The 13,088-nt window shown below is 39.0% G+C and overlaps 2 protein-coding genes across 2 annotated transcripts; both read right to left on the reverse strand.

Moving 5' to 3' along the window:
- Positions 1 to 8,162: 8,162 nt before the first annotated feature.
- On the reverse strand, positions 8,163 to 9,887 carry LOC120447700. The gene has a single exon (XM_039629228.1). The coding sequence runs from the start codon at positions 9,885 to 9,887 to the stop codon at positions 8,163 to 8,165; it is 1,725 nt and encodes a 574-aa protein (XP_039485162.1).
- A 1,196-nt stretch (positions 9,888 to 11,083) lies between these two features.
- LOC120447701 lies at positions 11,084 to 12,805 on the reverse strand. The gene has a single exon (XM_039629229.1). The coding sequence runs from the start codon at positions 12,803 to 12,805 to the stop codon at positions 11,084 to 11,086; it is 1,722 nt and encodes a 573-aa protein (XP_039485163.1).
- Between the last annotated feature and the right edge of the window lie 283 nt (positions 12,806 to 13,088).

Consider the following 13,088-nt stretch of genomic DNA (forward strand, 5'->3'; position numbering starts at 1 on the left):
CCACTGAGATTGCCATAAAATCCATTGTTGTTTCAGTTGTTGCCGTTTGCCAAATGGTAGAATTTAAAGCTCGATGAACCGATAAACGCTTTAAAAGTGTAGCCGATGTTGGGCAAAATTTTTTTGCATACTGCCCCCGTCCAATATAATTCGCTGTTTCAGCATTCAGATCCGTCCTCATCATCGTTGCAAAACCAAACCCAAACCCTCTGGTTTTCTCATCGGGCCCATTCAGAATGTAGCTATACTCTCGAGCCCCTTGCCCGGATAAAGGCATCCACGTTGGCAGGAGCTGAAGAAATGCTCTTTAAGGATCCACTTGTGTGCCTGGGCTCTCAAGTGTCCTTTGCATGTTAGCGAAACCACTCGAAAATATGACGCGTTTGCTGAAGTATGCAAAAATTGCACATGGAACACGGAACACAGGAGGCTGAACAAAAAAATACCACCAAGCTCAACTGCTCAACCATGCCGCGGAACAATTCAATGTTTTCGCTGCTTTAAGTTTTTCTCCGAAGGCCTAAGACTTATCCAATTTTTTGATTTATTTTTTGTTCGACAAAATTTCTATCAATCGATGGCTATCAGGGCGGCAAATGTGAAACGTTGGCATAAGCGAAAAGTACACAAGGATAATATTGCTGATTGCATGGAACATTTTTTCCTTGTTTTTGTTCTTTACTTTTTAAAAATTCACAATAAAATTTATAAGAATTAAGCTTTGGGGGTTATGTTTGTAAAATATGGCTTTAATGCGTTTCCAATCCGAAAAGCGCAGTTTTTCGCCCCCAGATTCGATCAATCAATACTCAGAACTTTGGCGTTGGCGGCGAACATGAAATATCACAGCCAAACCCTTTTTTTCCCGAACCCAAAAACTTTTCGATTGGGAGTCGGTATCGCTTTGGGTTTGGGTTTTGGTTTGAATTTTGGTTTCGGCTTAGGTTTCAGTTTCAGTTACAGTTTTTCCTTGTCTGGATTTCCTGCAGCCGCCGCCGCGAACGTGAGCGTAACCAAATTTTGCCAGAGGGCTTGGCCAAATCAATTCAATTGCCAAATTATGCCAAACCTAGGAAATACAAATGGAATCGAATTGGCATTAGAAATGGGAAATAGTCATGGCCAATATTCGCTGTGCAGCTACAATATTTGTGGCCGCAATTGTTTTGCATGACTCGACGGAGGCTTAAAAATCGTAAAAAAAAAAAAAGACTAAAAAGCTGAGAGACTGAGCGACTGCATTGGCCTAATCGATCATCTGGCCATGTTTTCTTTCTTTTTTTTATATTCGGCTGCATTTTGACTCTTTGGTGTTGTGTACTATTTTTCTTTTTTTTATATATTTTTTGGACCATTTTTTTTTTGGGACGGCGGGTTTTGTCATTTGGCTTCGGTTCGTTTGTTGGCCTGCTGTCATTTTTAACTGTCTATCTTGGTGTCGGTGAGCCGCGGTAAGACATCGGCTCTAAGCTGGGCCTGCAACTATTTTCCGTGCCACATTTTAACGTAATTATGCCGAAAAAGTAACACGAGCAACGACGCGACGCGACGCGCCGCGGCATTTGATTAATTGTCGAATCGTGCACACCACTGGGGCTATTTGTTATCTGAAGGCGTTGAAATTATAAATTGTTTTGAGTGCTAGCCCCACGCGAGTCACCGAAAAATATATAAAATAAAAAGCAAGAAGAGACTGTACCCGGACATCGCCTGCCGATCATCGTTAAAGTTGTGCCGAAAGTGTGAAAGGGTTCACCCAAGGGTTCACACGAAATATTGCCCAAAAGTTCGGGAACGAAAATACAATTTATTTTGACAGGGGATGTAGGCTTGATAAGGCAGTTTGACAAGAAGTGTGCCTTAAAGATGTAATAATATGTCTTGTTAGAATTTGTAAAACGTTAAGTATGTGAATGGAAATTTTAAGAGTTATGCTATTTTTCAATAAACAATATACTTAAGAAAAAGTATTTATCTGAATTATTAATATCTACTTTAAAAGCATACAATAGCAATAATTCCTTATGATTCCAATCACATTAATGGGCTTATTAAAATGGGATCCCCCTGAAAATACGTTGCTTTTAATTCCCCATATCAGCTTCCTTTGCCATTCATAATTTGGCATTTCCTTAAAGTTCAACCAATCCGGGGAAGTTCTTTTGTCACTCTCGCCACCCAATAACCTCCACCTACCGCCCAGGCAAAAAAAAAAACACCACCCACTGAGTGCGCGCTGAAGTGCATAAATGCTGAGTATCCCGGTGAGAACGTGGAAATTTCCATGGCTCACATGGACCTGTCGCCGAAGCTAGAAAATCAGAAGAGCACGTGACATTGTGTGACATCATTGAGCTGGAAAACTCCGAAAACCGAAACGACAAACAGAACTTTCGCTTTATGGAGTTATGAAGAAAGACAAAGCCAGACGACGCCTTCCAAGTTTAGGTGATTTCATTTTTCGTTGTTTGGATTTATACAGCTATTTTTTTATTTTTTTTTTTTAGAATTTCTCCTCACTGTTTTCCTTTTTTTTTCGTCACTTGCAAGTGCACACTTGAGACGGCGATGATGATGACGATGGCGATGAGTGACGAAAACCCCACGGGAGGTGTACACTTTTTGGGGTGTGGCAGTCAGGTGCCGAGAGATGCATTCAGCACGTAGAACATAGATCAACGCGTTTGCATACAAGGAACATCAAAAAAAAAAAAGGAAGGTGAGGTGCCAACTGCAATCACGTTAATTAAAAAGGTGCAAATTGTGAAAGGCGCTTGGGGAATCCGAAAGCCAAATGTGCTGACAGCTGTTAATGAACGAGGTAAGTGCCAAAGGAATGGGCCATCATCTCACTGGTTCGCCAGTCACGTGCCCCACTTGGTAATTAAACGTATCATAATTTCTTATGGCAAACAATCTTACTCGTTTTCTTATTTTCCATATGTGGGCCTGCTGCTTTCTGGTCCTCCACCCCCACCGAAGGGAGCATTTTTAGCAAAATTCTCAGACCCAAAGGACTCGTGCATTTTTACATGCATTTTAATATTAACGCGCCGCGCGAAATGAAAGGCGACGCGGCGCAGACAAAAAGGATTTTTTTCCCTTCAGGATCAGGCACAGTCATACTACCAAAAAGGATGATGCGAAAACAGCGACGACATTTGCTTTTGGCCATGGCTCAGTTTGGTCTGCAATTGCTAAATGCGGCTGTCTACGCCTTCGGGGAAGTTGGGCGGATAAATATGTGGACTGGGCTTACACTGGTTAGTACATTAAATTAATTCTCATTCCTGCAGACAATTCACTACAAAAAACATATATCTCTTTAAATTATATTTACATTTGTTTGCAATGAAAAATAATTATTTTGAATGTACTATGCTAGCTATTGTCAATCGTTTAAGCTTTGGTTAAGTTTAAGAAGGTTTTCTTGGCGGGAAAATCAGTCGTAAAAAATCCTTTTCTAAGTGTACAAAAATGTAAAAAAAAAAGTTTGGTTTTTTTTGCGTTTGTAGTGCAATAGGAAAATATGAAATTTCATTTTGCCGACTGCCGCCGACGCGTTGCATGCAACAATGGCGTCAAAGCAGCGGCAGATATGCACGGACACCAGCGGCAAACGGCCAAGAGGAATACAGATGGGAATTTAAATGGTCGCCCATATGGGACAGCTCTCGAAAAAAAATGCAATAGACATGAAACGGGATGAGCAAAGTGCATTAAAATGTTGTAAATTCGAATTATGATATTAAATTTTAGTCAAGTGGTCGGCCGGTCGAGGGAGAGCTCTAATGAAAGCCAGATGCCAGCACGATATGGAAACAAATAAAATCAAATGGAGGGATCGTTAAATAGAAAAGATCGTGATGAAAATCAGTTCAAGCCTGGAGCGCTATAAAAATGATCGAGTACTATCCTCAAGTTTAATACAATGCTTGAGAAATTAACGATGATTGCGAACTTTATTGATCGTTAAGCGGTAATATGAGGTCAAATATAATAAGCCATAGCAATTAAAAGTCTAGGAAATGTTGCAAGCTAGAAAGTACATGTTAATTGAGTGATCATAAAATATGCATTTACCTTCTAGGGAGGCTTAAAATATTGCATCTTATGATGTTCTAATAAAAACGCAACAGAATTGATCTCAGGAACAGAACATCAGACTCAGTTTCTGTATGCCTTTGTTATATAAACTTTATTACCCATTTAACATAAGAGGTTTTTATTTGAATATCCAATAAAGATGGCTTAAAAATAGTTCGAAATAGTTTTACTTTTATATCCTTAACGATGAGGAAATGTTTTTATACTGCTAAAAATCGGGTAGTGGATTCTGAACAACTAAGTCAATTACTTCAAAATCATGCCTAAGGCTATGCAAATTGGGTAATAACTCAAAAGCTATGCCCACACTGAAAATTGGTTTATGTTTACGATCGCCGATCTCTTTAATTGCAATTCTTGCACTGTTGCGTTCCCTGCTGCGATTATTTTCATTTATCGAGCCAATAATATCAAATCATATGGAACTTTTAAAAATCATTGACAGTTTTCGCAACAATAATATAAAAAAACTAACCAAAATACTTGGACTCAAATTACGTTGATCGTGTATTTTGTAATTAACATTTCATAAATTTGCCATCGAGATAAGAGAATTTTTCCATTAAGAATCAATTAAAATGTAAGAAAAAAAATATTGCTGTCTGTAACTATCGCGATTGAACCACTTTTCACACTAGATATAAGATAAAGTCGCTGGCGCACTCTTCCAAATTGTGTGGCAATAAAAGAAAAATGTGTTTTTATTGAAATAGCATAATTCACATGAAAATGCCAATAAATTGTCAGCAGATTATGCGGTTGGCTCCATTAAAAATGAAATAAAAATAAATATATATATGTGAGCAAATAATATAGATATACATAGTATGGCCTGCGCGATTTAATCGCTGCCACAGCTCGGTTAATGAATTGAATTGAGCTGGCAAAAAAAAACAAAAACCCAAGTGGGCAGTCGCCAAGTGGGCCGGCACTCGTTGCTCTGTAGGCTTTGCGCTTTTTGATCTACTCTAGATTGGCACTTTTAGCGTAGCGCCATGGATACCAAAGCGCCTGAGAAATAATAATAATAAAAATTATGCACTTGCCACTGCGCAAATAATTTGCATAGACATACGACTCTATTTCGGTTGCGGTTCGGTTCGCTTTGGTTCGCTTTGCATATCTCTTTCTCTCTGTCCGTTTAATCGCCATCTATGTGGGTTATGCATGGCATCTGGGGGAAATAAGGCAATCGAGCGTGCCAAATGGAATTTTTGTAAGTAATTGAAAAATGTATCTAATTGAAATGCATTCGGCAAGGGAATGACAAGTTGGCGTCATCTGGAGGGCACATGCTGAACTGACAGAAAATGTCCTTTAGCGTGAAGGTTGCTGTCTCTGCTAACAGCAAGGATAAGAGTTATACCAGTTGAGCTTTGGTGGTAGGATAATAAATACTCAAGGGAGTTTGAATGCTTCAAGCTTTTTGGTTTCAAGGGACTGCTTCAGATTCGTTAGGAATTTACTGATTAACTTAAAAAAGAGGGCTCTTTTTCTAAGAATATTTTACAGAGGCATTCCTCTTTAAAAACATTTCCCAACTCATGCGAGTAACTATAGAAAATGCTTTAGATTTTCTTGGGTAATCCCACAACTTAAGTTAACCCTGGGAAAATGATCGGAATTCGCCCGACCGAAACTCCCATTGATTTATTGGCATCGAAGTCGAGAGCTTAAGAAGAATGAACAACAAAAAGAAGCATTTTAATGTAATATGTTGTAAAGCCAGCACACGAAAATCACCCATACCGACCACATGCTGGTGTCCCAAATGCATTAGGGGAACCCACGAGAAAAGCGGAGCCGCCTAAAAGAAAATAAACAAACATAGCAACGCCCGCATTCCAAGGAAAGCGCCAGCCGCAGCAGCTGCATGAAGAACAGCGACTAGTAACAGCAACTACACTGGACGAAATGTTTGAAAATCTGTGAAAAGGAACTCATAAAGCGTGAATATTACATTTGTTTCAAATAATCATTTTATTAATATAAATCTTTCTGTCTGAATAACTTCTAAAATCTTCATAGTTTCAGCTCAATTCAATTTGCTAGTGAGCTCTTCTTATTTAGCTATTCCTTGTTATTTGTTATATTTTTTGGGGACATTTTTTATAAATTTAAAATTTATACAATTTATTTTCCGTGTATCACCAGCAACAACTAGCAGCTTGCAGTCACACACAAGTCAAAGAAATTTGCTGTTAATTCACGTATTAACCTTTTGACATTTGGCAGCATCGCCAACGACGACGACGACGACGCCGAAGTGGAAAGAAAAAGAAAAACAAGTCGACAAAATTCCAATATGGGGAGACAGAATCGCCGCAGGGAAAATCTAGGGGCACGTTGGTGGGCGGTTGTGCGGAGGGGGAGCAGGGCTTGGGCACATCTGCCGTGGAAAACTGTGTCAATGTGCCAGCTACAGCAGCAACAACAACAGCAACTACAGTGAAAACTTTTTGCCGGGGCGTCGGTTTTCCACATTCGAGTGTATTTGTGCGAAGATGTTGGCATGTGGGAGGGCACAAGCTGCGATCGGCGGTCGGTTTGCTGCCACACCAAATGGAAAGCCGCAAAGGTTTCAAATCGGCAAGGAATCGAAGTGCGAGATACCTCTATAAACTTAAGGTAAACATAGCGATTCTCAACTAAGTTATTATTTTATTAAAATATTTTATTAAATTACATTCTTTAAAAAAATACTTCGGTATTTAGGATTCCTACAAAAGTAGCATGCACCTCTTAGAATGTTGATTAATATTTTGAGAGCTATACTTATTACTTTATAAATAAATACAGAATATAATGTATCAATTTTCGGTAATTAATAGTATTCAGCCTTCTTGCCTATCCTATCATATTCCTATACTAGGTAGCACGAAAACTCGTGTCCATGAAGTACGTGTGCTTCAATGACTTTCAATTAAATCAATATTCATCGTTTTGGCTGAGGCAGCCGCTTCGGGCTAAATGGCAATGGGGCGACCAAGGCATCGACTCCAAACTCCGCTCCTTGATTAGACGCGACAACAACAATAGCAACAATATTGCCAAGCAACAACTGGCAACATCGGCTAGAAACAACAGCAACAGCAACAACAACCGGCAACAGCAGCATGGGAAAATGTGCAATTTTGGCCAAAAATAAATAAGCCAAGCTGGACGACGGCAGAGGACGGCGGTGAATCGACCTGACCGACCGTCCCTCGTCTTACATTCGTTGCGCAAAAATTGCTGCCTGTGTCTGAGGATCTTACACACAAAAACATAATTTTGGTGGAATTTGTTGTTCAAACATTCGTTCAATATAAAAATTATTAAAAAAATATATTCACTCTCAAAAAACACTACGACTAATAAATAGGATATGAGTTTAATTCAAACAAAATTATTTTGTTCTCATCTTGATCTTATCCCAAATTAGTCAAGTTTCTGAGCGGGACATTTTGATTTTTTTTATTCACTTTTTCAATAAGCATTAACTTCTCCATGTGTAGTCAGCAATCAAAGGCACACCAGGGAGAGCAGAAAAATAAACATTTGAACTACTAGCCCAGGCCTTTCACAAAAAAAAGGAGGCGGGCGCCAAATCGCGCGCAAATAATTAATGTTTGGCAATAATCGAAGACACCTTCGGAGGCAGTTGCAGCTTTGGCCGCCTGCCAGTTGCCAATTGCCAGTTGCAGGTTGCCAGTTTGCCATTTGGCCATTTGAGCAGTGGATTTTGAGCCGCGACAAGTGCAGCCAGCGGGCATGCAAATGAGGCCGCAAGGGAGGCGTCACCTTGCCGGCAAAATATTTTAGCGTATTTTCGTTGTAATTACAGTTTTTGGGCGGAGAGTTATGAGTGAAAAACGGTTGCGAGCAAAGTTTATTTTAAAGACCCGCTGAGCAGCAATATGTGGCACCACATTAAGATAAACATAACTATAAAAGCATAAAAACATCTACAAAAGTTATTTGCATTTTAATTTAAAGAATGGTTTTTTACTTTATTAGTACTTTCAGTAAATTTTTAAAAATTAATGAAATATTACATTGTATTTGATTATCAGTTATGAATTTTGTTTTACACGATATATAGTTACTTTTATTTTAGTCGACCCAATAAGCAATTCAGCAAGGAAACAAACTGTAGCCAAAGTCAAACCACCAAACCACAATCCAGCAATCAGGTAATAATATTCCACATCATTTGATTTCACTTCCAAATACCGATCCCGAAATGCAAAATTTAGCAAACCACTTTGAATTCCATGTAGATAGGCATCGTCCTTCATTTTCAGAAGAATTCCACTTTCAAATATTTTTCTAACAAACCGATTAAACAACTGCAAGTAGGGACGTCCAAATGCAGCGGAAGTCTGAAGAGGTTGCTGGTAGAGGATATGTGGAAATTTCCGTAAAATGGGCAGTCTTAGGAATTTCTGCTGATAAAGAGAAAACTCAAGGCGATCAAAATATGCTGAATTAATACAACTTGTGTTTAGATTCATTCGATATAATTCAACGTTTGCCTCTGAAGTGCGAACCATTCTTTTTAGCAAATCCGTACGATCAGGGATAAGTTTTTCATTAGATGTTATATCAAAATCTATCAAGGGCCAAATGCCATCGAATTTGTCGAGATCCTCCCAAGAATTTATTTGTTTTTCATGAAGCCCTACGGCCGAATTACTCGATAGTTGGGCCAAATAAAGATTGGTAAATATAAATCCTGAAGTTGTTAATATGAGAAATAAGAACAGGCGACGAGTTGTTGGTCGAGTTCCCATATCTCTGCTACCTGAGAGAAACATAACCAATCGAAGAACTTTTAAGAATGCATCGCTTAGGCTTATTTGTCCTCTTGAAAAAATCCTTAAAGCCACGGAGCAGTAAACTAGCATTATTAGCCAGGCTATCCAGGTGTCGAATGAATACGGCCTGATTAAATAAACCCAGTTTGGTAAGGGTCGTGATGTGGGCACTAGTAGACCATTATTTTCCAGATAAAGGATATTGGTCATTGAAAAGCTTTCCATCGGTCTAATTAGGAATGGAAAAAAGTCTATTGTACGATTTGCTAAAAGTTCAAGAGCATCATTTACAGTTACCACATTTATCAACTTAAGGGATCCATTGAAATGGTTTGTAAAATCCACAACCGTTCGAAGCATATATCCAGATAGAATTAATCGATTTTGACGATCTCTAAAAGAGAAGCAACGAGGAGCTCCTCCCATTATAAGACCACTTGTGATGTTGTATCCATTAAAATCCATTTTCTTTTCGGAATAATCATAGAACTCCTTAACACTTTTTAAGCTCAAAATTGTCAAACCTTGATATGGCATAAAGGTGTAGAGTCCTTCCGAGTCCAGCAGCATTACAAGTATATTCACTAAACCTTCATTGAAACATCGCCTGGATATTTGTATAAGTTTGTCATAAGATCCTCCGTTAAAAAATATTAGCACTTGGAGGTGATGATATTCCCATAACCAATTTACAAGATAGTGAAGTCCTCGATCCAGGTGCTCATCTTCCAGATACAAAATGGTAAGGCTGGAACTACTGAAGTTTCCTTGCAGAACCTTCTGATTTTCAGGATTTCTAATCCAAAGAGTGGGTACAGAAGTCCTTTGGGCTGGTTCCAAAATGTCTGCACCATTGCCGAACTCTAAAAACACGTTGAGTTCCGTTTGGTAAATATTATTAAGTTCCTGAACTGTTTGACCCAAGCGATTTCCTTCAACTAGTAAAAGGCTTTGAAGCGTATTCAGGTAAAGTAACTCCATTGCAATTTCTGTGAAATCCTCTGCTTCGACGTACTTTTATAGGCCGTGTTTGACTACCCCATCATTGTTACATTATTTGATTACAGTATTTTCTTTAATCCATCGCGGAACTTCCAATTTGAATACGTAAAACGAACGAGTCATAAAAATACAAGTCATGATGCTTATGTGCATTGAAGCTTTATACAATATTTTATTTATTACTCTGAATATTTATGGCCTCCATTTAGGAGAAATAAAAGATGCGTTCTATACTTTATGTAAGCAGTGCTTATTCATTATATTCTCTTTGGATTGCATTAGTACAGTCATTTTTACGATAATAGATTCTTTGATTGCTATTAATATTCGTATAATTATACCCGTTACTCGTAGAGTAAAAGGGTATACTAGATTCGTTGAAAAGTATGTAACAGGCAGAAGGAAGCGTTTCCGACCATATAAAGTATATATATTCTTGATCAGGATCAATAGCCGAGTCGATTTGGCCATGTCCGTCTGTCCGTCCGTCTGTCCGTCTGTCCGTCTGTCCGTCTGTCCGTCTGTCCGTCTGTCCGTCCGTCTGTCCGTCTGTCTGTCCGTATGAACGTCGAGATCTCAGGAACTACAAAAGCTAGAAAGTTGAGATTAAGCATACAGACTCCAGGGACATAGACGCAGCGCAAGTTTGTCGAATCATGCTGCCACGCCCACTCTAACGCCCACAAACCGCCCAAAACTGCCACGCCCACACTTTTGAAAAATGTTTTGATATTTTTTCATTTTTGTATTGGTCTTGTAAATTTCTATCGATTTGTCAAAAAAAGTTTTGCCACGCCCACTCTAACGCCCACAAACCGCCCAAAGCTGCCACGCCCACACTTTTGAAAAATGTTTTGATATTTTTTCATTTTTGTATTAGTCTTCTAAATTTCTATCGATTTGCCAAAAAACTTTCTGCCACGCCCACTATAACGCCCACAAACCGCCCAAAGCTGCTACGCCCACACTTTTGAAAAATGTTTTGATATTTTTTCATTTTTGTATTAGTCTTGTAAATTTCTACCGATTTGCCAAAAAACTTTCTGCCACGCCCACTATAACGCCTACAAACCGCCAAAAACTGTGTTTAAGACTCTCCTTCTCCCTTCCACTAGCTGAGTAACGGGTATCAGATAGTCGGGGAACTCGACTATAGCGTTCTCTCTTGTTTTGTCCTATTGTTCTTGTAAAACATTTGAGACTGAATATTTGAATCTCAATCTTTCCAACAGAAATGCGACAGTGCTGAAACACCACCCCATTCCCAGTAAAATATAGGCAAAGAAATAAAATTCCTTGTCGAATATTTTGATTTCACGGGATTGGGATATACGAAAACTGATTTCACCACTAGCAATTCCTTCGAGGAAAGAGTCTTCCTGCAACTTAATCCAAATGCCTGATTCATATATGCGCCTAAGGTAATTGTTAAATAATTCCACATACGGTAATCCATGTCGAAGTGCCACAAATACAGGCCGCTGGTCGTACACCTCTTCTAATGTCTTGAAAATGGGCACTCGAAGATACCTTTGCTGAGATAGTTCGAATGCAATGCGATCCTCATAGGCCTCATAGGCATAACTAGTATTTAGGCTCTTGCGATGCTTGAAGACCTCCTCTATTGAGGTTACTAATATAATGCTCTGAAATTCCTTTTGTATAATTTTTAATTTGGTCATGTTGCGCAGTACTTCAGCGTCAAAACTTTCCACTAGCAATCTACGCTTTTCACGGAATAAATCATCAAAGGTGTTGATTTGACTTTTAAACAAGCCCGTAGTTAAGTAACTTGATAACTGAGCGGTATAGAGATTGGTCAGCATAAATCCAACTATGAAGAGAACAATAAAACTAATAACCTGCTGCGTTCCCATATTAAAGTGCCATATTTTGTTCACTGGTAGCTGAAAGAATAGCTCCAAGACGTCCATAAAAGAACGCGATAGAGAAGAATTTCCCAGCTGTCTATATCTTATCCACCAGATGACGATTGAGGCGTAGACAAAGCTCACCATGATTGTAATCCAAACTGTGCTGCGAAATGGCTTTATAAAGTACAGACTTTTTGGCAAGGGTTCGGCCCAAGGCACCATGATGTAGGTCTTAATGTTGTATAAAATATGACTTCGGTAGAAATAGCTCCATTCCAAGTCATGTATTATCCGGGGCATCATATCTATTTCGCCGTTTATCAGTGCTTTCAAGCCCTCTTTATAAGGTATGGTGTCCACTTCATCAAATATATGCTCCTCTGTGCCATTGTATTTTTCGATGAACTCTTTAACCATCCTGTACATATAACCAGCGTATACCAATTCACCATTACGGTTCCTATATCGAAAACATCGAGGTGTCATCGTTTCCACAGAGGTGCGAACCACCTGTCCTTGTAGGTTTCTCAGTTTTGTCAATTTATAGAATTTTTTCATATCTTCAATTTTATGAATTTCGACTTTCGGATATGGCTTATAGGTGTAAAGCGATCCATTACTTAAATTCAAGGCCAGCACATGAATGAAACCCAGACTTAGAGCTTGTTGAAAATAAGAATGCATGTAGGATTCTACGACAAATAACATGGGTAAGTACTGAAGTCCCCAGAGCAGTTCCTTTACTCCATTTAGAGTTCGATTTCTTGTGGAATCCTTAAAGCACGCAATGATCAAAGAGTGTGAGCTGAATCTACCCAATAGTTTATTTTGCTCTTCAGTACTATTTACTAATAAATTCGGCACTTCCTGACCGATTTGTAGTTCCACGTCATTGCAATCCAAGTAAATATTAAGCTGTAGCCGCTGATCATGATTAAGCTGATGTATTACTTCTCTGGCGGACCAGCTTTTGGATCTCCCACAGAGCAGGATAATATATAAGAAAGTCAGCCAGCGAGGCATGATGCCGTCCTGCCCGAAAAAGGACACTGAATGCCGCGGTAAAGAGACTTGGCGGTTTTAAGGCCTGGTCAAGATGTTTATCGGAAACAATTACATTGCATTGTCAATAAGTTAAAGTTGAAGTGGAAGTCAGAGGCGATGTTGGAGTCGAAGTCCAAGAGCAAGTCGTGCGCGGGTGAGTGCACTGAAAGAATTTCAGTACCTGCTTAGGGTAGAACCAAGATCGACTACATATAAATTATTATGTTTGGGTTTTATTTAATTGATGACTTACATTAAAGCT

The sequence above is a fragment of the Drosophila santomea genome, chromosome 3L, assembly GCF_016746245.2.
Source record: "Drosophila santomea strain STO CAGO 1482 chromosome 3L, Prin_Dsan_1.1, whole genome shotgun sequence".
Classification (NCBI taxonomy): Eukaryota; Metazoa; Arthropoda; class Insecta; order Diptera; family Drosophilidae; genus Drosophila; species Drosophila santomea.